This window comes from Schistocerca serialis, chromosome 10, assembly GCF_023864345.2.
Source record: "Schistocerca serialis cubense isolate TAMUIC-IGC-003099 chromosome 10, iqSchSeri2.2, whole genome shotgun sequence".
NCBI classification, from domain to species: domain Eukaryota; kingdom Metazoa; phylum Arthropoda; class Insecta; order Orthoptera; family Acrididae; genus Schistocerca; species Schistocerca serialis.
This window is the reverse complement of record NC_064647.1, coordinates 183,274,724-183,300,839: the sequence shown is the minus strand read 5'-3', so window position 1 is coordinate 183,300,839 and position 26,116 is coordinate 183,274,724. Positions and strand designations below refer to the sequence as shown.

The 26,116-nt window shown below is 43.0% G+C and overlaps 1 protein-coding gene across 1 annotated transcript in view; it reads right to left on the bottom strand.

Moving 5' to 3' along the window:
• Positions 1-2,394: 2,394 nt before the first annotated feature.
• The window catches only part of LOC126424654 (UDP-glucosyltransferase 2-like), a 57,432-nt gene continuing 33,710 nt past the window's right edge, over positions 2,395-26,116 (bottom strand). The window contains exons 3-4 of the mRNA XM_050087385.1: positions 16,550-16,769; positions 2,395-2,771 (exon numbers count right to left, since the gene is read on the bottom strand). Coding sequence (XP_049943342.1) covers positions 2,492-2,771; positions 16,550-16,769 — 500 coding nt within the window. The 3' untranslated portion in view covers positions 2,395-2,491. The remainder of the gene's footprint in view (positions 2,772-16,549; positions 16,770-26,116) is intronic.

Here is a 26,116-nt window from a genome sequence, read left to right as displayed (position 1 = left end):
CTAAATTGCCACTGTCTAATTCGTAGTGATTACGTGACATATAGTAATTATAAACGTATGGAATACGTTTCGAGACTTGACGGTTCGTTTACTATGAAGAAAGGTTTGACATTTACTTGACAGTTAGTTTACTAAGATGCTCTGTGTTTACGAAGGACAAATGGTTAAGCAAGAATATTGTTATAGTTCATTGACTGAATTTTACTGTGAATTGTATCTCTGATCTGAGTTACGTGTTGTTTGCAAACATTATTTCTTTGGTCTGAGTTGGTGTTACCTATAAACAAGCAGTCGTCTTTCTACTACCTCGCTGTGGATATCTGATTCCACAGAATGGAATTTCGGCGTGACAGCAGGTTCTTGTCATCTGCATAGGCCGCCAAGTCGTATTTAGGCAAAAAGATTTCCACGCGTCTGTTCGAAGTAAAGAACACGTTACTCGTTTCTGGTTTTGAATTTTATACCAATACGTGATGTAATCGACTGACGGTGAAGCAGAATCGAAAAGGATGTTCATTTTGAGTTGTCGTGAAATTTCGTAGTAACCATGTTCTAATTAGGCAAGAAACGAAATACCATCATCTTTGGCCGGCACGCTCAGACAGCTGCAGTTCGATATACAGATAGTATAGAGATCGCTGCAAACAACACTTACTCAGACCAAAAATATAATTCATACCAGAATCCAGTTAGTTAAATATAACATTATTCTTGTTTAACGAGTTGCACTTCATGATATTAGAGCACCTTAGTAAAACTAAACTAAACTCCTCCCGAACAGGCCATGAAGGCCCAACGGTACCGACTGGCCGCCGTGTCATCCTCAGCCCATAGGCGTCACTGGATGCGCATATGGAGGGGCATGTGCTCAGCACACCGCTCTCCCGGCCGTATGTCAGTTTCCGAGACCGGAGCCACTACTTCACAATCAGGCAGCTCCCCAGTTTACCTCACAAGGGCTGAGTGCACCCCGCTTGTCAACAGCGCTCGGCAGACCGGATGGTCACTCATCCACGTGCTAGCCCAGCTCGACAGCGCTTAACTTCGGTTATCTGACGGGAACCTGTGTTACCACTGCGGCAAGGCCGTTGGCATCTTAGTAAAGGAACTGTCAAATAAATGTCAAATCGTACTTTATAGTCAATGAACTGTGAAATACATAAAAAATGGGTTTTAGTACTATGGGACTTAACATCTGAGGTTATCAGCCCCCTAGAACTTAGAACTACTTAAACCTAACTAACCTAAGGACACCACACGCATCCATGCCCAAGGCTGGATTCGAACCTGCGGCCGTAGCGGTCGCGTTGTTACAGACTGAAGCGCCTAGAACCGCTCGGCCAAACTGGCCGCCGTCAAATACTTGTCGAAATACATTTCATACATTTATAATTGCTGTATGCCATGTAATGACTATGAAATAGACAGTGGCAGTTTACTATAAATGCAATACGGACATCAAATCAAAGTAGCCATAAGTATGAGTGTAAATTAAAAAAAGAGCACTCCGTCTTCAGGCCACGAGTGGCCTACCGGGACCATCCGACCGCCGTGTCATCCCTGGTGGTGGATGCGGGTAGGAGGGGAGTGGGGTCACGCACACCAGTCTCCCAGTCGTGATGATGGTATTCTTGACCGAAGCCGCTACTATTCGGTCGAGTAGCTCCTCAATTGGCAACACGAGGCTGAGTGAACCCCGAAAAATGGCAACAGCGCATGGCGGCCTGGATGGTCACCCATCCAAGCGCCGAGCACGCCCGACAGCGCTTAACTTCGGTGATCTCACGGGAACTGCGGCAAGACCGTTGTCATGAGTGTAAATTACGGTCTATAATTTATTCACATGGACAACCACCACTCATGTAGACAGTTTCACCTATGTAGTCGTAAATTACTTGAATTATTACGACATCTTCCCCTTCCATTCGCGAATGGAACGCAGGAGACTAATTGCTTAAACGCCTGTGCGCACGCTGTAGTTAGTCTAATCCGATCTTCAAGATACATACAGGAGCGAAACATAGGGGGTTGTGGTATATCCCAAGACTCATCACTTGAAGTGAGCCGGCCATTGGAGCCGAGCGGTTCTAGGCGCTTCAGTCCAGAACCGCGCTGCTGCGACGGTCGCAGGTTCGAATCCCGCCTCGGGCATGGGTGTGTGTGGTGTCCTTAGGTTAGTTAGATTTAAGTAGTTCTAAGTTCTAGGGGACTGATGACCTTAGATGTTAAGTCCCGTAGTGCTTAGAGCCATTTTGAACTTGAAGCGAAGAAATTAATAACAAACTCCACTGAAGTGTTACGAATGGTATCGACTTTTATTTGCACAACAGCAACAAATAAAGAGTGATTTGGTCTTGCAACTCACTGGTGATAACAGCGTAGAAAACAACGAAGATTTTCACAAGAGTGGAATGAGAGTGTAGACTGTGGAAGAGTGGTAGGGTTTGTTTGTACTGTCAGGGTCGCCAGCCGCCATAGCTGGACTGCTGTGTCACGACCTCTTGAGCTTGCCGCCCTCCTGGAACAGCGCCGAGAGGACCTTCCTGAGGAGGAGGTACAGAGCTGAGGACGCGGCAGCGGCGGCCAGCAGGAGGAAGGCGATTACGTCGAGCAGCCAGCGCTGGAACCAGTGGAGGTCCAGCGAGGCGCAGCGCAGGTGTGGCGCCCCCTGGTGCCTCAGGGCGTACTCCGTCCACCAGACGGCCGTCTCCAGGGCTGTCTGCGGCCGGTCCCGGTAGATGGCCGACAGCTGCTTCATGCGCTGCTCGTAGCTGCAAACACAAACAGGTTTTGATTAACAATCGAATTTTTGGCAGTAGTGGTTATAAAACATAGAATGAGACTAGGCTGCAGACCCAGGCTGTCACGTTACAGCTCACTTGCTGGTATTGAAATGTTATTTTGCTTCCTTTTTAGGGTTCGTACCACAGTCGAGGAAAACTGAACTCTTATCGGATCGTACAACTTTGAACATGGCTGACGTTTGCAGCAACCGTATACACAAATTTGAAAAATATGTAAAAAACTGCCAACCGGTTGCATAGGTTTTCTATGTAACTTGACCAGGTTTCGTCACCTCTAAGGGCGACTTCATCAGATGGTAAGGTAATTATATGAAGAACATATCGTCAAAGATGTACAGTGATTTAAGAGCTGAGTTGCTCAATCACTGTACATCTTTGACGATATGTTCTTCATGTAATTACCTTACCTTCTGATGAAGTCGCCCTTAGAGGTGACGAAACCCGGTCAAAGTATATAGAAAACCTATCCAACCGGTTGGCAGATTTTTACATATTTTTCAAATCTTATCTGATCACTTTGTTGACTGTCACCATGCTCTGGTATGGAAATATGGGATGGACTTCCGCTCCTCCCTCGTTTCATCACTCCCTAAAAATCCAGGATGCCACGCACCACCTCTAGCCTTTCGGATCCATTTACCTTTCCCCACCGGTATCCTCTACTAACTTATAAAATTCCCTCGCTACCCTCCCCCCTCCCGTTCTTCCCTGTTGATCACCTGTAAACTCGACACTTCACACCCCTGGTTTTTCCCCTACTCACTGATCTTGTTACTCTGCCGTGCCTCAACCACCACATTTCGCAAACACTTCAGCTCCATACCTCCACGTCCTCTCACAACGAAACTAATTGCCTTCCCTTACCCGATAATTAAATCCGTCGTGATATATACACGTCCCACCAGATCAAGAAGATGTCTACCACCCTCCCCTTCTCAGAGCTTCCCTCCACTCCACTCCCCTCCATCCACTTCCTAAGTCGTGGTTCGGAACCGTATCCTTTTTCATTCTACTCCAATCCCTCCTCCAAACATCCGTCCACACAAACACCCTCCTACGCACTACCTTAACAGTTAAAATCGCTCAAAAAAGGAAAGGCCGCTGGACCTGATGGGATATCAGTTCGATTTTACACAGAGTACGCGAAGGAACTTGCTCCCTTCTTGCAGCGGTGCACCGTAGGTCTCTAGAAGAGCGTAGCGTTCCAAAAGATTGGCACGTTTTCAAGAAGGGACGTCGAACAGATGTGCAGGACTATAGATCTATATCTTAATGTCGGTCAGTTGTAGAATTTTTGTTCGAGTATAACCTCCTGAGGCCCAAAAAGGTTTTTCTTTAATTTCATTTAGAATAACTTTTTTTTGCTATTTTACTTTTTTCAGAATGGCTGTACAGTATACTGAACTTCGGGTCTCAAGGATTGCTTTTGTGCGTAGTCCAGTATACTGCACCGTGGGCCTCAGGAGGATAATGACTTTTCAGGACTAGAAATCTACTCTGTAGGAATCAGTATGGGTTTCGAAAAAGACGATCGTGTGAAACCCAGCTCGCGCTATTCGTCCACGAGACTCAGAGGGCCATAGACACGGGTTCCCAGGTAGATGCCGTGTTTCTTGACTTCCGCAAGGCGTTTCATACAGTTCCGCACAGTCGTTTAACGAACAAAGTAAGAGCATATGGACTATCAGACCAATTGTGTGATTGGATTCAAGACTTCCTATATAACGCAGCATGTCATTCTCAATGGAGAGAAGTCTTCTGAAGTAAGAGTGATTTCAGGTATGCCGCAGGGGAGTGTCGTAGGACCGTTGCTAATTCACAATATATATAAATGACCTTGTGGATAGCATCGGAAGTTCACTGAGGCTTTTTGCGGATTATGCTGTGGTATATCGAGAGGTTGTAACAATGGAAAATTGTACTGAAATGCAGGAGGATCTGCAACGTATTGACGCTTGGTGCAGCGAATTGCAATTGAATCTCAATGTAGACAAATGTAATGTGCTGCGAATACATAGAAAGAAAGATCATTTATCATTTAGCTACAATATAGCAGGTCAGCAACTGAAAGCAGTTAATTCCATAAATTATCTGGGAGTACGCATTAGGAGTGATTTAAAATGGAATGACCATATAAAATTAATCGTGGGTAAAGCAGATGCCAGACTGAGATTCGTTGGAAGAATCCTAAGGAAATGCAGTCCGAAAACAAAGGAAGTAGGTTACAGTACACTTGTTCGCCCACTGCTTGAATACTGCTCACCAGTGTGAGATCTGTACCAGATAGGGTTGATAGAAGAGATAGAAAAGATCCAACGGAGAGCAGCGCACTTCATTACAGGATCATTTAGTAATCGCGAAAGCGTTACGGAGATGATAGATAAACTCCAGTGGAAGACTCTGCAAGAGTAGCTCGGTAGGGGCATTTTTTGAAGTTTCGAGAACATACCTTCACCGAGGAGTCAGCAGTATATTGCTCCCTCCTACGTATCTCTCGCGAAGAGACCATGAGGATAAAATCAGAGAGATTAGAGCCCACACAGAGGCATACCGACAATCTTTCTTTCCACGAACAAGACGAGACTGGAATATAAGGGAGAACCGATAGAGGTACTCAAGGTACCCTCCGCCACACACCGTCAGATGGCTTGCGGAGTATGGATGTATTTCAACCGTCTATCTATTTTAATCAAACAGCACATCGGTCTTTTACGTTTCACCTTATGGAACTATCTATTTTTATACATTTGTATGCAACATTCATTTTCGCTTCATCTTTGTCTATGCTTTAATTAATCAACAAATCGGCCTTTTATATCTCAACTTACGCAACTGACGATCTGCCATTTTTGTCAGCCACCATGTTCAGTTTTTGTACTATGTTTTTAAAATTTTTACTCTCATGAGGCTGAAGAGCGGCAATTGACAGCACCCTACTCCGCCACCCGTATAAGGTGAGGGGGATGAAATAACGGTAGACAAAACAACAGTGGTCTTAATTTACTGTTACCTGCACCGAAACTGAATTCGTTATGCAGTTTGTCTCCATGTAGTTCAAGTAAAGCTAGCTGGTACCTTTATACAGTAGTAGGAGACCCTTTACTAGTTCACTATTACATTAGTTTCTTCAAGAAACCGATGACTCGAATATTCTGTGTGTTTTGGCCAAAAGGCTTCGCATTGGAAGATGAAATGTGGTGTGGTTTCATCCACCTCGCCACATAGTCTACATTTAGAGGCTTCTTCCTTTATATCCAGCGTGTGTAGGTGGTTCTTAAGATTGTCGTGGCCAGTAATCAGTCCTATCATTAATTTAATCTGTCTCCTTTCCAAGCCCAGGATTACAGACCTTCTCTCGAAACTTGGCTTCGGTAACATTAGTTTATCATTCTCTGTTTTTGGATCTTAATCTAATATTCTACGTTCTGCCTTCCAATCCAGCTTCGTCTGTTTTCTTACTTAAGACTACTTCCCATGTACGCTCCTTCTGCCTTTGTTTTGGAAACCTTCTGCCATTCCTTCTACTTTTATTGTTTAAATATTACTCAAACTGTCAGTTTGACATTCATGATTAAAAAATACCGACATTGATTATTGTCAGTGTGTGGGTGTTATGTTGACGAGTTGCACAACGGACTAATCTGACACGTACCCTTTGGCTCCTGCAAGAAGCCATTTCCACCCCACACTACTGCAAAAGACAGACAGACGCTCCTAACGTACCAAAAAGAAATGCCGGAAAAGCTTTCAGCGATAAATATCTTCTGGAGTCATCTGCTGTAAGGAAAAGACACAAAAATATTCTGTTTTCTTACGTAACTAGTGGGATACTTGGGTATTGGAGTATTGCTAGTTAGTGTAAGAAAAACATTAAACGAACGGAAAATATTATTTATTGCAAAATTTAAGAATAATCAAATGAAACTGATACACAAATTTTCGGGTTCTTTTCAGAATAGGAGATTACCTCTTATGGATAGAAATCCTGTTAATGACATTTATATACAAAGTGTGGGGAAGGTCTTTTATCTCTTTTCTTTAAGAATGTTATTTACTCGGCAAAATGGCCGAGAGCTGCGCCTACTCAACTTGAATAATTATCCGATTGAATTTTTCTAAGTACAGTCGAGGCTGATGCTTGAGAAATGTAATGGGGTGACGTGAATGAAGTACGTTATTTCTAATGGAGGAAAGATGGGGCTCGCCTATGCTGTAGCGCGCAATGCAGTGAGCTGCGACGACTGCTGCCTGTGCCGTTCGCCACTGAAAAATAACAAAACTATCTCTTTCTAACTGGATTGACCTTCGCCAATCGAACTCTCACTATCCCTTGATGAAGTCAAGGACTCCTATCTGCCCCTTGTCTAACTATTGGCGAGGTACACTGGTCAGATAACCGCGATGCCATTCAATGTTCGCTCGCAGGCGTTAACTAATACTCTGTCTGTGTTCACACCGCACATTATATGTCGTGGCCAACACAGTGAACAAACTCTGAAATCACGAGCGACTCAATATAGAGTATCACTCCGATTCACTAATGACAGAGATGCTCTCTCAGTGCAGTACTGAGTAGGGACTTTGTTCCTCGCTCTCTGCTTACACGCACGAGCGCACTCGCTCCTGGTACATGTTCCCACTACAGGAGCGTCTCCATAACTGCTTCCCTCCACACAAAAAGTGAAAGGGTATATCATCTGCTGTCTTTCCCTCGCTCCTCCAGCTCATTGCGTCAGAAATAGTCCACCAATCAGCGCTACTCTTACAAATGGGAGAATGGCTAAGCCGACCAATCCAGAAATATATAGCATCTGTGTTAGACTTTTACTGTCCACTTGTGAGAACTCTGAAACTGCACACTAGGTCCGTCAAAAAACTGCGTATGCTGCGGCTCTCCCAAGCAATACAGTGGGTTTTGCTTTTAAGGTGAACACGCAGGCCATTATCCGTTTTCTCTCGCTAAAACTGTTTTGGTCCGTGGGCAGTCAGCTGGCCGGCGCAGCTGCATGCTAACCCACCCTCCTACAGACTTTCCAGTGGGCTGGTTGCCTCCGCCAAACAAAAACTCCTGTGGCCATCGTGTCTTGAATGTTTGTGTACGCCAGCCTCAACTTTTTAATCTCGGTGCGCACTTGTGATTTATTTATTAGATTTGAATATCGATTAAATGGACAAATGTAAAATTGACTCTACCCTATCGAGTATGGGCTCGAATGAAAGGTCTTGATAGGCAGAATACGATGGTGAGGTCGGAATATGTAAGAAATGAAGGTTGGGAGACCACGCCACCTTACATTATTTACAAGAGAATGCAAAAAGTGGTAGAAGCCGACATTTGGGAAGGAATATGCGAAGCAATATTGACCCTACAGTTTATCATAGAAGACAGACTGATGGAAGACAAAACTAGCCCCTGCAATGAAATCAAAGATCGTAGCAAAATGTCATGATGCCCTTTTGAGGCTAGGGAAATGCAACAGGGTAAACCTCCTTGGGTCCTTGGTCACCCAGGAATTAATGGCAATGAACAAGCTGATAAGCTGGCCAGGTTAGGTGCGACGACTCCATTTATTGGAGCGGAAACTGTCCTGACGATCACCAAGGCGATGATAAAATCAAAACTGCACAGTGGGATCAATATGTAGGACGTAGAATATTGGACTATGGTTCAAAAACAACAAGCTATTGATGCCAAAGCCATGTTTCCAGACAAGTTCTGTAATCCTGGACTTGAACAGGACACAGATTAAACTCATGGTAGGTCTAATGACTGCCCATGGGAACTTAATGAAGTACCTATACACGATAGGTGTAGAGAAAGATGCCCTTAAATGTAGACTATATGGTGAGCTGGATGAGACTGCACCACATTTAATCTTCCAATGAGAAGCGTTATAGGCCAAAAGACGCAGAGTATTAGGTTCCTCAATTCCCAAAGAAATGATATCTAATAATGAACAAGTAAAAGGCCTCTTGCTACTGTTTGAAGGTACTGGCTGGATTTACTACAATTTCAGACGCAGCAGAATAAACCCAGTTTTGGTGCAGGCAGTAGGCTAACACCACTTTGTCTCCCTGGGCGGGTCAGATCAAATCAAATGAAGACGAACAAAGGCGTTTTTCTCTGACGGCGGACCTTCTCGTGAAATTTCAGTCACCAACTTTGTCCTCAGAGTATGAAAATATTTTCTGGGATCCCACCTACATTGGCAGATATTATCATCGTAAAAAGATAAGAGAAATCAGAGCCTGCACGGAAAGATTTAAGTGTTCGTTTTTCCTGCACGCTGTTCGAGAGTGGAACGGTAGGGAAGTACCCTACAGGCGCTTCGATAAACCCTGTGGCAGGCGCTTAGTTGTGAATTGCAGAGTTATCATGTAGATGTAGATAATTAGCTTTTGTAATAATATGAAATATTGCAAAATGTCCCACCAACATTAATTGTTTTGGAAAAATGAAAACTTTTTTGTTACAACGTAAATTAAAGAAGCTTTCATGCCATATCCAAAAATGTGTAATAAAGCTGCTTTCCGAAATACCAGTTTTGGAGAATAACTGTACAATGTGCCGTTGGAGTATTTTCAACATACTGAATTATAATATATAAACGTTCATTACTATTCAACTAATTTATATTACTTATTTCTGTTTTATGCTTTAAATTGTAGTTTTATGTTTTACATATGGTTTTTTTTAATTTACCATATCACATATGAGCACTTTGTTAATTTACAATAATAAATAACTCAATATTTATTTATTTATTCCTTGGGGCCATGTAGGACTGAGCCTGGCTTTTTTCTGATGCCAAATTTCGCTCTTTCGTTGGGAGTGGCGCTGCTTGCGCTCTTCTGACCAGAGGACACCGTGTCTTCTTTTCGGTTTTCGTCTAGGGTTATTCCGTTTGTCACTATCTTCCTTTGGAAAAGAACTCTGCCAAAACATCTTCGGGTTTGTTATGTAGCATCTGGAGGTCTTGTTTGGTGTTTCTAATCCATGGCATCGTATCACATACAATCTCATGAAAATAATAATAACCTGTAAAGAAATGCTTAAAACAAAACTCATTTTTACACCATACACATTAAATGATCGAAATTTCTACACTTAATACACACGCCAGACAACACAATATAAAACAAAAATAAGCGGTTTTCGAATTTATCCTCTAAATTTACTGATTTGTACCAGCCATATTTCAGTACACTGTTAAACGTTGGTAAAGACAGTTGATTATGTACTAGTGACTGCAGCTTGATTATATTCATTCTCAAATGGAGACTAACATCATAATCTTTCAGCAAAACTAGGTCTGAGAAATCTTCTCACAATTATCTTCCATCATCAATCCCTTTGGGATCACTAGAAGAACAAATTCATTGTCGTCAGATATGATGCTCAAAACGGTTCTTTCTCATTGAGTATCCCCAAGAATTAACAAAAATACGGAGTTTTGTTCCACACTGGGAGAGTCAGCTTCTGTTAAATATCTTTTAACATGGTGCGACGTTAGTTTAATAGATTTCGGTGCCACTACAAGAACATTTGAGACTTCAAAACAGATTCTGGAGTTTTTGATCCAATCTCTCTGTTAGTTTCTTTAAAACTATGAAAGGGGAATTGTCATTGTAGAAAAGTCGTTTTGAGCGCCGTATCTGAGGACAAGGAATTTTTTGATCCGACTATCCCAGAGCGATTGATGTTGGGAGACGTTTTTGAGAAGATATCTCAGACCTAGTTCTGCTGAAAGATTATGATGTCAATCTCCACTTGAGAAATAGTATAATCAAGCTGCTGTTACTAAGGTAGTAAATAAAAAATTCCTTTCGCCAACTTTTCCAGTGTACTGAAATATGCGTGGTACAAATCAAAATATGTAGTGGATCACCCACCACTCATTGAAATCCTGCTAAATTTTGATATTGTGTTGGTCATCGTGTGCTTTATATGAAAAAAAATTCGTTCGTTTTGTGCACATTGTATGAAAAATTTTATGTTTTATCATTTCTTTACATATTATCTTTGTTGTAATGAATTTGTGTCGTAATAAGGAGTCATTTATTATTTTAAATTAACAAAATAAACATATGTGAGAGGGTGAGCTAAAAAACAAGAAATCATGGATGTAACAGATAAAATAAAAATTCAAAGCATAAAATAAAAATAAGTGAATAATAATGAACGTTTAGATATTGTAATTAGGTACGTTGTAATACTCCAACAGCACTTTTCAAAAACCGTGCTTTAGAAACCAGATTTCTTACACAATGTTGGATGTGGCGTGAAAGCTTCTTTAATTTAAGTTGTAACAAATGTTTTCCTTCTTCAACATTAATTAATGGTCACGGGGTATTTCGCAAAATTTCATAGTATTACAAAAGTTGATTGTACAGTTTTCAAAACCGTTCGTTACATTTAAACTTTTACAGAAAACATTTTTTGTATATCATGGTTTCGAAGATATTCCCTTTAAAGTTAATATGCCAAATCATTTTGTAATTTGTTTTACCACCTAAAACTGGCTGAATACGAAAATATACGTATTGCATAATTTTAACCCCTCTGCATTCCTGCTAAATTTCATCAAAAATGGTTCAGATGTCTCTAAGCACTATGGGACTTAACATCAGAGGTCATCAGTGCCTTTGACTTAGAACTACCTAAACCTAACTAACCTAAGGACATCACACACATCCATGCCCGAGGCAAGATTCGAACCTGCGACCGTAGCAGCCGCGTGATTCCGGACTGAAGCGCCTAGAACCGCTCGGCTACAGAGGCCGGCCAAATTTGATCAAGATCGTTTATTTAGACCAGTGGAAGTTCCCTTGTTAGTCCAAAATGAATAAGATAGAAAATGTCAACTAATTTCCATTAAAAATTACAATAACATTAAATCGTAAATTTTCAACTTCTGGTTCTTATGACATTATGTGTCATAAAATAAAATCGTAGTATTGAAAGCTAACAACCATATCAGTGATGTAAAAATGAATTTTTGTGCACTTATTTGAAATTGCAGATGACAGGGAAAACTGCAGTTGCTATACTTTCTATATGCTTAGAGGCTTCAGCTACAAACCAGTGAAGACAACTTATTACATTCCACAATTTAGACAGTGGTAAGTAACGTGAGCTTCACAGAGTTGATTATTGTAATTTGAGCTCTTCATAGGGGTTTTGCTGTCACAAGTTGACCAGAATTTGAATACAGCTTGTTTGAGATTTTAGTTTCTACCACGTGCTTGGTGTTGAAGAATTTCTGGTTTGTATTCTTCTAACAATGGCTGCCGATTATTCACTTCGTGGCACCATTTCCCTGGCTTCAATACAAAGAGTAACCAGGGGTATTCGCATTTCATTAAGAAGTCCTTGATCCTATGCATAGGATGTGAAATTTCGTCTTTTTGGCTCATGTGCCATATCCATGACAAATTGGATGCCCTGATTTTTCGAGATTGTTTTAGGCAGGTAACTTTCCTGCATACATTCGTATTTTCAAAACATGAGAAGTAGCACTACCGCAGAATATTCCTATTTTCATCCCGTAATTTGAGAGTTTTCTCTGTATGTATTGTTTCAATAGACAACATCTGTGGAAAGCAACCAGATGCTCATATTTTGTTACATTTGTTTCACAGCTATACATTTTTGAAATTATTTGCAGCCACTGTTGTCATAGAACTCTTATAGTTGCTAAGTTGTCATTTGCTACCAATGTTTGTGCATGTTGTAAATTTCTAAACATATAGATCCAAGGGACACAAGTGTAACAATTTAAACTATAACGGGAGAGAGAGAACTATTTTTTTCTTTTGCGGCATGAGCTATGCACGAGATATAGAAATGCAACGTCATCAGATTTCGAGCGCTAGCATTTAAATACAAGTATAAAAAATTCATGCAAAAACAAATTCCTTTCCGGGGTCATAATGATCCAAAGTTAGGTATAAGGCCCCTTTAATTCAAATGGCATGATCACGTCAAAGCAATATAGGTGCTACACCAGCATGTTTTATATTGTTGTTTGTTGCCACTTATTCTTTGGGATCAAGGAACACATGACGTTGCTCTAGAGTTTTGCTGAGTTTAGACAACGCATATCTATTTTTTTTAACTAAAATTCTCGTTGTCTCACTAATACTCCATTGCAGATGTTCGATATGTGAAACTTGCATGTTTTAGCCACTCCTTTTTTATATGTGTTGCGGCCAAGTGTATTCTAGTGTTAACTTTCAGACAAGGAATATGTTTCTAGACGGTTAGGTGATAACCTTCCATCACTTAACATGCCTCTCCTAGTGTCCAACTACTTTACACAGTGATTACGTATTTACACACACAACCTAGCTATACCTCTGCAAACATACTCCGCGAACCACCGTACAGCGCATGATGGGGGGTAGCCTGTGCCACCGCTAGTCGATTCCTTTCCTGTCCCACTCGAAAACAGAACCAGGGAAAAGCGACTGTGTGTGTATGCTTCCGCACAAGCCCTAATTTCTCCTATCTTACCTTCGTGGTCCTTACACATAAATATACTATCTACAGCCAACGTCAAATGCTGGTTCTCTTAATATTCTCAGTAGTGTCCCTCAAAAAGAACGCCCCCTTCCCTCCGGAGATGCTCATTTGAGTTTCTGACGCATCTCCATAATATTTGTGTGTTGTTCGCACCTACCGGTAACAAATCAACAAGTCGGCTTCTGAACCACCCTGACCGTTCATGTGAGAAGAGATTAGAATAATACCAGATATTACTATCGTATGACACTGCAGGACATATACAGGGTGTTTCAAAAATGACCGGTATATCTGAAACGGCAATAAAAACTAAACGAGTAGCGATAGAAATACACCGTTTGTTGCAATATGCTTGGGACAACAGTACATTTTCAGGCGGACAAACTTTCGAAATTACAGTAGTTACAATTTTCAACAACAGATGGCGCTGCAAGTGATGTGAAAGATATAGAAGACAACGCAGTCTGTGGGTGCGCCATTCTGTACGTCGTCTTTCTGCTGTAAGCGTGTGCTGTTCACAACGTGCAAGTGTGCTGTGAACAACATGGTTTATTCCTTAGAACAGAGGATTTTTCTGGTGTTGGAATTCCACCGCCTAGAACACAGTGTTGTTGCAACAAGACGAAGTTTTCAACGGAGGTTTAATGTAACCAAAGGACCGAAAAGCGATACAATAAAGGATCTGTTTGAAAAATTTCAACGTACTGGGAACGTGACGGATGAACGTGCTGGAAAGGTAGGGCGACCGCGTACGGCAACCACAGAGGGCAACGGGCAGCTAGTGCAGCAGGTGATCCAACAGCGGCCTCGGGTTTCCGTTCGTCGTGCTGCAGCTGCGGTCCAAATGACGCCAACGTCCACGTATCGTCTCATGCGCCACAGTTTACACCTCTATCCATACAAAATTCAAACGCGGCAACCGCTCAGCGCCGCTACCATTGCTGCACGAGAGACATTCGCTAACGATATAGTGCACAGGATTGATGACGGCGATATGCATGTGGGCAGCATTTGGTTTACTGACGAAGCTTATTTTTACCTGGACGGCTTCGTCAATAAACAGAACTGGCGCATATGGGGAATCGAAAAGCCCCATGTTGCAGTCCCATCGTCCCTGCATCCTCAAAAAGTACTGGTCTGGGCCGCCATTTCTTCCAAAGGAATCATTGGCCCATTTTTCAGATCCGAAACGATTACTGCATCACGCTATCTGGATATTCTTCGTGAATTTGTTGCGGTACAAACTGCCTTAGACGACACTGCGAACACCTCGTGGTTTATGCAAGATGGTGCCCGGCCACATCGCACGGCCGACGTCTTTAATTTCCTGAATGAATATTTCGATGATCGTGTGATTGCTTTGGGCTATCCGAAACATACAGGAGGCGGCGTGGATTGGCCTCCCTATTCGCCAGACATGAACCCCTGTGACTTCTTTCTGTGGGGACACTTGAAAGACCAGGTGTACCGCCAGAATCCAGAAACAATTGAACAGCTGAAGCAGTACATCTCATCTGCATGTGAAGCCATTCCGCCAGACACGTTGTCAAAGGTTTCGGGTAATTTCATTCAGAGACTACGCCATATTATTGCTACGCATGGTGGATATGTGGAAAATATCGTACTATAGAGTTTCCCAGACCGCAGCGCCATCTGCTGTTGAAAATTGTAACTACCGTAATTTCGAAATTTTGTCTGCCTGAAAATGTACTGTTGTCCCAAGCATATTGCAACAAACGGTGTATTTCTATCGCTGCTCGTTTAGTTTTTATTGCCGTTTCAAATATACCGGTCATTTTTGAAACAACCTGTACATACACAATAAATTTCTAGGTTAGTAATCAAATCTGACGAACAGATTGCAGTACTCACTGCCACTTATGGAAGTCTTACAGATCTTTTTGAAGTGCTTAGTGTGGGCAGCTGCCCACAGTATATTTTATTGTCAGCCACTTCGCACCACAATCACACGCAATTATGCTGCAGTTACTCCACTCCTGCAAGATGTGGCCATGTTGTCATTGTCTCGTGCAGAAGCAATTGAGTGACGACGATTTGCGATAGGGCCTTCGTTATCAAGTTTTGAATTATGTGGGTTGTCTGGTGTCTATTTTCCTTCCGATGTTTTTTGAAATTTTTGGTATCATTGGAAACGTCTAAAGGTCGAACCATGGAGGCCAGCGGATCTACGAGAGTATAGCTGGTGGATCGAGGAAAGCGTTATTTACAACTTTCTTACTGAGAGCTTCGTTTCTGAGTTCTGGAGAATCGGTATTGGACAGAACAGGCAACCACTGAAATAGGAGCTGTTCTGACAGCGACAGTAATGGTCTTCGTGACCTCACTCAGATGTACGTCTGTCTTAGTTGTGTGTGCACTGTCTGCTCGTGCAGGGGTGCAAAACTCAGCAGCTGAGCACACAAGAGAAACTGCAGCATTGCGTAACATGTAGAGAGTGTGCTGTCGTAAGCTTGATCTTTTAGTTCTGACGGCCGTCGTATCATCTGCATACCCGTTTTTTTTTTTAACTTGAATCTGATATGTCACATACAAATTAATTAGAATAGGACCAAGTACTGATCCTTGAGGCAGGGCTCGCTGTCTGTTAGCTTTACTATTAAGGGAAAAACAGAAAACCATGAATACAAGAAGATGGTGTTGAGTAAATTTGCTAACTTCCGGCAAGCAATCACATCTACAAATGTCAACATCATGGCTTCTGCCGACCAGTGAGGCCGAGCGGTTCTGGGTGCTTCAGTCCGGAACTGCGCTACCGCTACGGTCGCAGGTTCGAATCCTGCCTCGGGCATGGGTGTGGGGATGTCCTTAGGTTAGGTAGGTTTCAGTAGTTCTAGGGGACTGATGGCCTCAGATGTTAAGTCTCATAGTGCTCAGAGCCATTTGAACCATTTTTTCAGGCCTCCTCTCCGTGCTGTATGTAAGCTTCCAGCGGAACTGCAAAAGATGCAGGCGGTTTGTGACCGTCTGAAACACATGTTCTACCGCTGCTGTAAGTGCTAGCGCCTGACCACAGCAACTCCGATTGTTTCTCAAGCCATCCCACTGTGCTGGGGTCATTACCTCAGTGGCTGTTGAATGTACCAGGGACAGGCACATATTCCTCCGATCCAATAATATCATTACAGTCTAAAGCAACTGCAAGGAAAAATGACAGAAGCGTAGGCTCTGAACATGCTGTAGTAAATTTTCAAACCCTTACCTGGGGTCCTCGAGTACCTTGTGGAGCGCTTCCAGGACCGACTCCTTGGTGAGTCTGAGCGTGTCCAGCTCGACGGCCGCGCCCTTGGCCACGTTCTTACGCAAGTTGGCGTACTGGTCCAATAGGAAGGGCACCCCCACCACGGGGACGCCGTGGTACACCGCCTCTGTGGTGCTAAGCATCCCCCCGTGGCTGATGAACACCTTCACGTTCGGGTGCGCTGGAAACGAGGAACCGTTCGACATAGAGCAAGACAAATTCCCAGAAGATGAACAAGTAATTTAAATATTAATTTGTTTTTGTTATCTCCCATGACTATTAAGGCCTTCAGTCACTCTTTTACATTGGACCAAGAACAAAAAATACCGAAAAATATTACACTACTGGCCATTAAAATTGTTACACCACGAAGATGACGTGCTACAGACGCGAAATTTAACGGACAGGAAGAAGATGATGTGATATGCAAATGATTAGCTTTTCAGAGCGTTCACACAAGGTTGGCGCCGGTGGCGACACCCACAACGTGCTCACATGAAGAAAGTTCCGACCGATTTCTCATACACAAACAGCAGTTGTCCGGCGTTGCCTGGTGGAACGTTGTGATGTCTCGTGTAAGGAGAAGAAATGCGTACCATCACGTTTCCGACTTTGATAAAGGTCGGATTGTAGCCTATCGCGATTGCGGTTTATCGTATCGCAACATTGCTGCTCGCGTTGGTCGAGATTCAATGACTGTTAGCAGAATATGGAATCGGTGGGTTCAGGAGGGTAATACGGAACGCCGTGCTGGATCCCAACGGCCTCGTATCACTAGCAGTCGAGATGACAGGCATCTTATCCGCATGGCTGTAACGGATCGTGCAGCCACGTCTCGATCCCTGAGTCAATAGACGGGGACGTTTGCAAGACAACAACCATCTGCACGAAGAGTTCGAAGACGTTTGCAGCAGCATGGACTATCAGTTCGGAGAGCATGGCTGCGGTTACCCTTGACGCTGCATCAGAGACAGGAGCACCTGTGATGGTGTACTCATCGACGAACTTGGGTGCACGAATGGCAAAATGTCATTTTTTCGGATGAATCCAGGTTTTGTTTACAGCATCATAATGGTCGCATCCGTGTTTGGCTACATCGCGGTGAACGCACATTGGAAGTGTGTTTTTGTCATCGCCATACTGGCGTATCACCCGGCGTGATGGTAAGGGGTGCCATTGGTTTCACGTCTCGGTCATCTCTTGTTCGCACTGACGGCACTTTGAACAGTAGACATTACATTTCTGATGTCTTACAACCCGTGGCTCTACCCTTCATTCGATCCCTGGGAAACCCTACATTTCAGCAGGATAATGCACGACTGCATGTCGCAGGTCCTGTACTGGCCTTTCTGGATACAGAAAATGTTCGACTGCGGCCCTGGCCAGCTCATTCTCCAGATGTCTCACCAATTGAAAACGTCTGGTCAATGGTGGCCGAGCAGCTGGCTCGTCACAATACGCCAGTCATTACTCTTGATGAACTGTGGTATCGTGTTGAAGCTGCATGGGCAGCTGTACCTGTACACGCCATCCAAGCTCTGTTTGACTCAATGCCCAGGAGTATTATGGCCGTTATTACGGCCAGAGGTGGTTATTCGGATCCATGCACCCAAATTGCGTGTCAATGTAATCACATGTCAGTTCTAGTATAATATATTTGTCCAATGAATACCCGTTTATCATCTGCATTTCTGCTTGGTGTAGCAATTTTAATGGTCAGTAGTGTACAACACATTTTCAATATTTACGAGGACTCGCATTTCAGTTATATACTTCTGAGACATTAGTTACAGGATAATAATCACTGTAGCTGTTGTATTCTGTATGAAGACAGATTTGATGCGGCTTGTCTACCCTGTGCAAGCCTCTCCATTACTGCTTAATTTATGCAATTTACATCCACTTCAACCTGCTCACCTTATTGAAGCCAAGGCCTTTCTCTACAATTTCTTTCGCCCTCCCCTTCTCCACCCCTCCCCGCCCAACCACTCTCCCTCTGTTTCTGAGGTGACGATTTCATGACGTCACAGTGTATGTTCAATCAACCGATCTCCACTCTTAGTCAAGTTGTGCCATCAATTTATTTTTCTCCCAATTCGGCTCAGTATCCCTCATCATGTATTCGATCTACCAATCTAATCTTCTGCAATCTTCTGTAACACCAGCCTTAAGTACTATTTTCGTCTGAATTGTTTATCATACATGTTTCCGTTCTGTACAATGATTCACTCTAGACAAATAACCTCATGAAACGTTTCCTAGAAGTTAAATTTATATTTGATTTAACAAATTTCTATTTTTCAGATTCTTCTTTACTGTTGTTAGCCTGCATTACGATTCTCTCTGCTTTGGCCATCATCATTGTATTGCAGGCGAAATAGCAAAACCCATCTACCACCTATGATCCAGTTCACTCATTACGTAATTATGTAGTAGCACTACAAACCATTACTCTTGTTTTAACTTTGTCAAAGCTTATCTTATAGCATGTTTTCAAGATCCTATCCGTTCCGTTCAACTGATCTATACCCTCCAGCGCCAGAGAGATTTACAATGTCATCACCATACTGTGTGTTTTTTACTTCTTCTCCCAGTACTTTAATTTCCTTTCCCAATTTCTCCTCCATTTTCTTTTGCTTACTCAATGTAGAAACTGAATAATATGGGGGATATGCTGCAATCCTGTATCACTGCCTTCTCGACTACAGATTTCCTTTAATGACTTTAGACTCTTATATCTGTTGTCTGGTTTCTGTACAAGTTGCAGGTTACCTTCACTCTCTGTATTTTGTTTGTCAACAGAAATAATAATACTAGACCATAACAATATTAAAGAATAAAATTATGATGAAATTAGCGTGTATTAAGTATGACTACAGTACTAATTAGTGTACACTTTTGAGTAAACGTTTAATATCATGAGGATTCCAAGATATGATGACAGAGGAGGAGACTGCAAAGAGAGTGTTAGCAGCTGACACGGGGAATGTAAATGGACCTTTAGTCGGAGGGATCCTTCGAAGATCCCTTTTAGAAGTAAGTGCTTTCTGGCTGCTGGGAAGACGCTGAGAGTCATACAGTTAGTAAAATATGTCAGTTATTTTGGGCAGTGGTGGGTAGACAACTTCATAATCTGCACTCTACTGATGCTACGTAACCAATTCGTGCAATTGATTCTCTGACAGTATTAAAGGTTACAGGCTAAAGGAAAAATTGTGTCCTTTCGAACCAATCGTTAAATCTGTCTGGGAGTCGATAGTTAGTGCCTTTGTGTTTTGGTCAGGTAAAGACGGCGGCAGGGAGAAATGCTTATTTAGATAACCAATAGGAACTAGAGACTCAGCAGTAGATTTGGGTTTGCATAATATCCTTCTGCTCCCACAAGTGATACGTCAAACGTTAGTGACACATTCAGAACAGCAGTGGAACGGTAGTTTCCAGATACGATTGAAATATGAAAGAGATGGCAGGTCCTGTGTTAAGTGCCTCGTTAATTTATTCCGAGTTCGAAACAGAAATATTTTAATCCCTCCTCCAGAAGATGTTGAAGTTTATCGAAAGGGAAGTAGCCATTTTGTCAAGTCACTTTGACTTGATCATACCTGCACTGTGAAGTGTATTATAGGCTATCTTCTCCCCAGCACTACCTTCTCGTTACTCACACAATGCAGACTGCGGTTGAACTTCAGTGGTTTAGAAGGAAAGTTTTCCCTATTTCATAACACTAATCTCTTCAAGAAAACGTTTAGGTATATCTCATCTCAATGGAGTCAATGCGAAACCGGCACTTTCTTATCCCCAATTTCAAGGCATCCTGTCACACGACTGTTCTTAAAGAGAAGTCATATAACCCATAAAAAGAATAGCTGGAAAGAAACACCATCGCAGACTGACCGCCAATGTAATGATATCCAATCTATTACTCCCATAATACCATGGGCTGGGCGTGCGAAATTCTCTATCTGACGTCGAAGATAAGGCTGCATTTCCAAAACGAAAGCTTCTTCATTCATTTCCACATAATAGGTGATAGAGACTTCTCAACTTACTAGTGCGACTCAACACCAGAGTCGGTTTCATCCCGTTTTTCTGTTCTGTATTATACACTGAAAAGCCAAAGAAACTGGTACACCAGCTTAATATCGTGTAAAGCCCCGTCGAGCACTCAGAAGTGCCGCAATACGACGTGGCATGGACTCGACTAATATCTGAAGTAATGCTGGAGGAATTGTGACCATGAACCCTGCAGGGCTGCCCATAAACCGGTAAGAGTACGAGATGGTGGAGATCTCTTCTGAACAGCACGTTGCAAGACATCCCAGATACGCTCAATAACGTTCATGTCTGTGGAGTTTGGTGGCCAATGGAGGTGTTTAAACACAGAAGAGTGTTCCTCGAGCCACTCTGTAGCAATTCTGGACGCGCGCGGTGTCGCATTGTCCTGCTGAATTGTCCAACTCCATCGCAATGCACAATGAACATGAATGGATGCAGGATACGTATGTACGTGTCACCTGTCAGAGTCGTACCTAGACATATCAGGGGTCCCATATTACTCCACCTCTCCACACCATTACGGAGTCTCCACCAGCTTGGACAGTCCCCTGCTGACAAATGTGTGTGAAATCTTATGGGACATAACAGCTAAGGTCATCAGTCCCTAAGCTTACACACTACTTAACCTAAATTACCCTAAGGACAAACACACACACCCATACCCGAGGGAGGACTCGAACCTCCGCCGGGACCAGCCGCACAGTCCATGACTGCAGCGCCTTACACCGCTCGGCTAATCCCGCGCGGCCCCTGCTGACATGGAGGGTCCATGGATTCATGAGGTTGTCTACATACCCGTACACACCCATCCGCTCGATACAATTTGAAAAGTGACTCGTCAGACCAGCCAACATGTTGCCAGTCATCGACAGTCCAATGTTGATGTTGACATGCCCAGGCGAGGCGTAAAGCTTGTTTCGTACAGTCATCAAGGGTACACGAGTGGTCATTCGGCTCCGAAAGCCCACATCGATGATGTTTCGTTGAATGGCAGGCACGCTGGCACTTGTCGATGGTCCACCATTGAAATCTGCAGCAATATTCAGAAGGGTTGCACTTCTGTCATGCTGAAAGATTCTCTTCAATCGTCCCTGGTCCCGTTTTGCAGGATCTTTTTCTGGCCGCATCGATGTCGGTGATCTGATGTTTTACCGGATTCCTGACGTTCACGGTACACTCGTGAAATGGTCGTAGGGGAAAATCCTCATTTCATCGCTACCTCGAAGATTCCGTGTCCCATCGCTCGTGTGCCGACTATAACACCACGTTCAAACTCACTTAAATCTTGATAACCCGCCATTGTAGCAGCAGTAACCGATCTGACAAGTGTGCCAGACACTTGTTGTCTTATATAGGCGTTACCGACTATAGCGCCGTATTCTGCCTGTTTACATGTCTCTGCATTTGAATACGCATACTCATACCAGTTTCTTTGGCGCTTCAGTCTATAGCCCGAAAGCAGTACTGTTTTTTTATTATTTGTTTACAAAATGGAATATGCTTTTTTGAAACTCACTGAGTTCGTCTACAATCACAGCAGCCTCTTATGACCATATGAAGTATCTGTTGTTTAAATAATTTTGTAATTGTTACGAATGTAATGTTGGGGTCAATATGACCCAATAAGAAATGTTTTTATTCTATCGTGTGATTTTAGTGCCTTTTCTTGGATTTACTGTCTTGTTACAGGCCTATGCCTTTAATGATTTAATTTCACATAATAATGCATGTATTTCCAGCAGCTGACTTCTTTTGAGTTGATGCTCGCATGAAATCACCTTGACAGAGGGCCAACTGAGCTACCCAAGCACAACTCACGCCCCATCCTCACAGCTGGAAACATCCCCCAAGCTGTGGCTAAGCCAATTCTCCGCAATATCCTTTCTTTCAGGAGTGCTAGTTATGCAAGGTTCGCAGGAGAGCTTCTGTTAAGTTTGGAAGGTAGGAGACGAGGTACTGGCAGAAGTAAAGCTGTGAGGAGGGGGCGTGAGTTGTGCTTGGGTAGCTCAGTTGGTAGAGCACTTGCTTGCGAAAGGCAAAAATCCCGATTTCGAGTCTCGGTCCGGCATACAGTTTTAATCTGCCAGGAAGATTCTTCTGCATATAGTGTTCACCCCCCTGTGTGTGAGATATAGTTACTATCTTATTGACTCAGACGGAATGAATTTCGCAATGACTTTATGCCCTGTTATCAAGATATCGACTTATCCCGTTTCTATCCTCGCTAACAAGGGAACCTCCCCATCGCACCCCCCTCAGATTTAGTTATAAGTTGGCACAGTGGATAGGCCTTGAAAAGCTGAACACAGATCAATCGAGGAAACAGGAAGAAGTTGTGTGGAACTATGAAAAAAATAAGAAAATATACAAACTGAGTAGTCCATGCGTAAGATAGGCAAAATCAATGAGAATGTGAGCTCAGGAGCGCCGTGGTCTCGTGGTTTGCGTGAGCAACTGTGAAATTAGAGGTCCTTGGTTCAAGTCTTCCCTCGAGTGAAAATTTTAATTTTTTATTTTCAGACGATTATTATCTGAAAACTCTTATGTTTTCATCGCTTTTTTGGGAGTGATTATCACATCCACAAGAAAACCTAAATCGGGCAAGGTAGAAGAATCTTTTTACCCATTCGCCAAGTGTACATATTAGGTGGGTCGACAACATATTCCTGTCATGTGACGCACATGCCGTCACCAGTGTCGTATAGAATATATCAGACGTGTTTTCCTGTGAAGGAATCGGTTGACCTATGACCTTGCGATCAAATGTTTTCGGTTCCTATTGGAAAGGCACGTCCTTTGGTCTACTAATCGCACGGTTTTGCGGTGCGGTCGCAAAACACAGACAGTAAACTTATTACAGTGAACAGAGACGTCAATGAACGAACGGACAGATCATAACTTGGCGAAAATAAAAAAAGTAAACTTTTCACACGAGGGAAGACTTGAACTAAGGACCTGTCATTCCGCAGCTGCTCACGCTAACCACGGGACCACGGCGCTCCTGAGCCCACACTTTCCTTGATGTTGCTTATCTTGCGCATGGACTACTCAGTTTGTATATTTTCTTATTTTTTTCATAGTTCCACACAACTTCTTCCTGTTTTCTCGATTGATCTGTGTTCAGTTTTTCAAGGCCTATCCACTGCGCCAACTTACAACTAAATCTGAGGGGGGTGCGATGGGGAGGTTCCCTTGTAAGTAAGCGCTGAAACTGCGCTGCAAAGTCACAATTCATCCACAGCCAGCCAACGTTTACAATTTGATTTCGACATCCCTATGAACATCAGTTTGTGACCAGTTTGCGTAATTCTTTCGTGGTGTGTCTTTCTTTCTTTTTTTTGTCTTAGAGTGTATTTTAACATCGAAAATAAATTTAAGTGTTAGGAAATCTTTTGTTAAAGAAACTCACTGGAACATTAAAGGAAGGCCATAAAGCTCGAGACGGGACGAGACTGGGAGCCATGGAATTGTGGTGAAGCAGAAGAGTATTGGCAATTAGATAGGTACAGCACGCAATGAATGAAGAGATACTGAATTTAAACGGGAGGAAAAGGCTTTAAGGCACAAATAATTTGCAGAAAAGAAAGGATGTGCGTCCTGAGGCGTCTAGAAATGGTTAATCTGGGAATAGGCAGAAGCGTGGAGGCTTAAAGTTATTGACGGACGCAAGAATTTCAGTACTGTAAGTAGGTTCATAGTGCAGGGTACGGTGTTAACACAGCGAGGAAAGGCTAGCGCAGGGCAGACCAGCATACTGAGCGGCCTGAGTGACGGTCACAGCGAGAATGCACAATAGTACCTTATATGGATTTAGAGGACGAAAAAATACCTAAGAAATGGTCCGGATTGCGAAAGAATTGAGTTCCTCAATATTTCAGGGTGGAGCACGAAATGTGTTACTAATTGTTTCTTTCACAACTTCCGACGCACATTAGATCTCCCGCTGGGATCTCTACAGCAGTACCAGCAGAGCTCGTAAAAACAAATGAGTTACGAAATGACGTATAATTCACGATACTGCCGCTAGGAGACCAGAAAGCAGCAATGGCTGACAATGGAAGACTGACGACACAGCAACGATCGGCAATTGTGTTACTTTTTCATGAAACGAAAAGCCTTGTTGTGACTCAGAGGCGTTTTCGACAACATTTTAACACACGATGGGTCCCTTGCAAGAAGACCATCCACAGGTTGTACGATAAATTTGTACAGGAAGCAACAATATTGGAAGCGAAGCGACCTCGGCCTAAGCCTGTTTGTTCGCCGGGCAATATTGAAGCGGTACGAGTTGCTGTCCCGGGAAATCGTGTAGAAAGGCAGCAGTGAAACTAGGAATATCCAGACGCTCCGTTCAACGCATTCTTAAAAGTGACCTCCGTATGTACCCATACAAGATGACCTGTGCAGAGAAGCTCACTGAAGAACACAAGCAGCAGAGGCTACCGTTTGCTCAGTGGGCGGAGGATAGGGAAGAAACTCTCAACAACGTTTGGTTTTCAGACGAGGCGCATTTTCATTTAGGCGGCGTAGTTAACAAACAAAATGTACACTTTTGGGCCACTGAAAACCCACAAGTGCTTCATGAAAGACAACATTATGCTCCGAGGATTACAGCGTGGGCAGCAATTTCTAGTCACCGACTTATTGGACCCTTTTTCTTTGAAGAAACTGTGAACAGCGAGCGTTATTTGAGTATGCTTTGCAATAGCTTCATGCGACAGCTTCTTGCTACTGCCTTGCCCTTCAACAGGCAGTGGTTCATGCAAGATGGAGCAAGGCCACATACTGCAGACACTGTGTTGGAGTTTTTATACGAGCATTTCGACATGCGAATCATTTCACTCAGGTTTCCAAGTCGCTTCAATGATGGACAAAATTGGCCCCCCAATAGTCCAGACGTCAATCCGTGTGACTTTTTTCTTTGGGGTTACCTAAAGTAAAAAATTTAATGGAGCTCAGAAGACTTATTCTTCAAGATTGCAGTGAAATTACGGAATACATGTGCCGTAGGTTAATCACTAACTTCAGTGTTCCTTCGAAGGAAGTTAGGAAACGAAATAGTGGACATATTGAGCATGTGCTGAGTTAGAACAAATCTCCATCGACGGCTCTTCATTGTAGTATACGTTCCTTTCAGATTCTATTGACAATAATGTTTACATTCAAAAACAAAATGGTAACACATTTCGTGCGCCACCCTGTATATGGTTAGTAATGCAAGACTTTTTCTGAAAGCAAGTTGGTTTCATTTAGGATTACAATACACCATGTTATTCCCAACTCTTTTACCTACAAAACGCTGTTTTTGAACCTACATCTACATATATACTCCGCTAGCCAACAAGTGGTGTCTGGCGGAGGGCATAATTCGCGCTAAAGTCATATTTCCCCCCGTCTGTTCCACTCGCGGATCGCGTGAGCGAAAAACGGCTGTCTGAACACTTCAGTACGAGCTCCAATTTCCCTTATCCT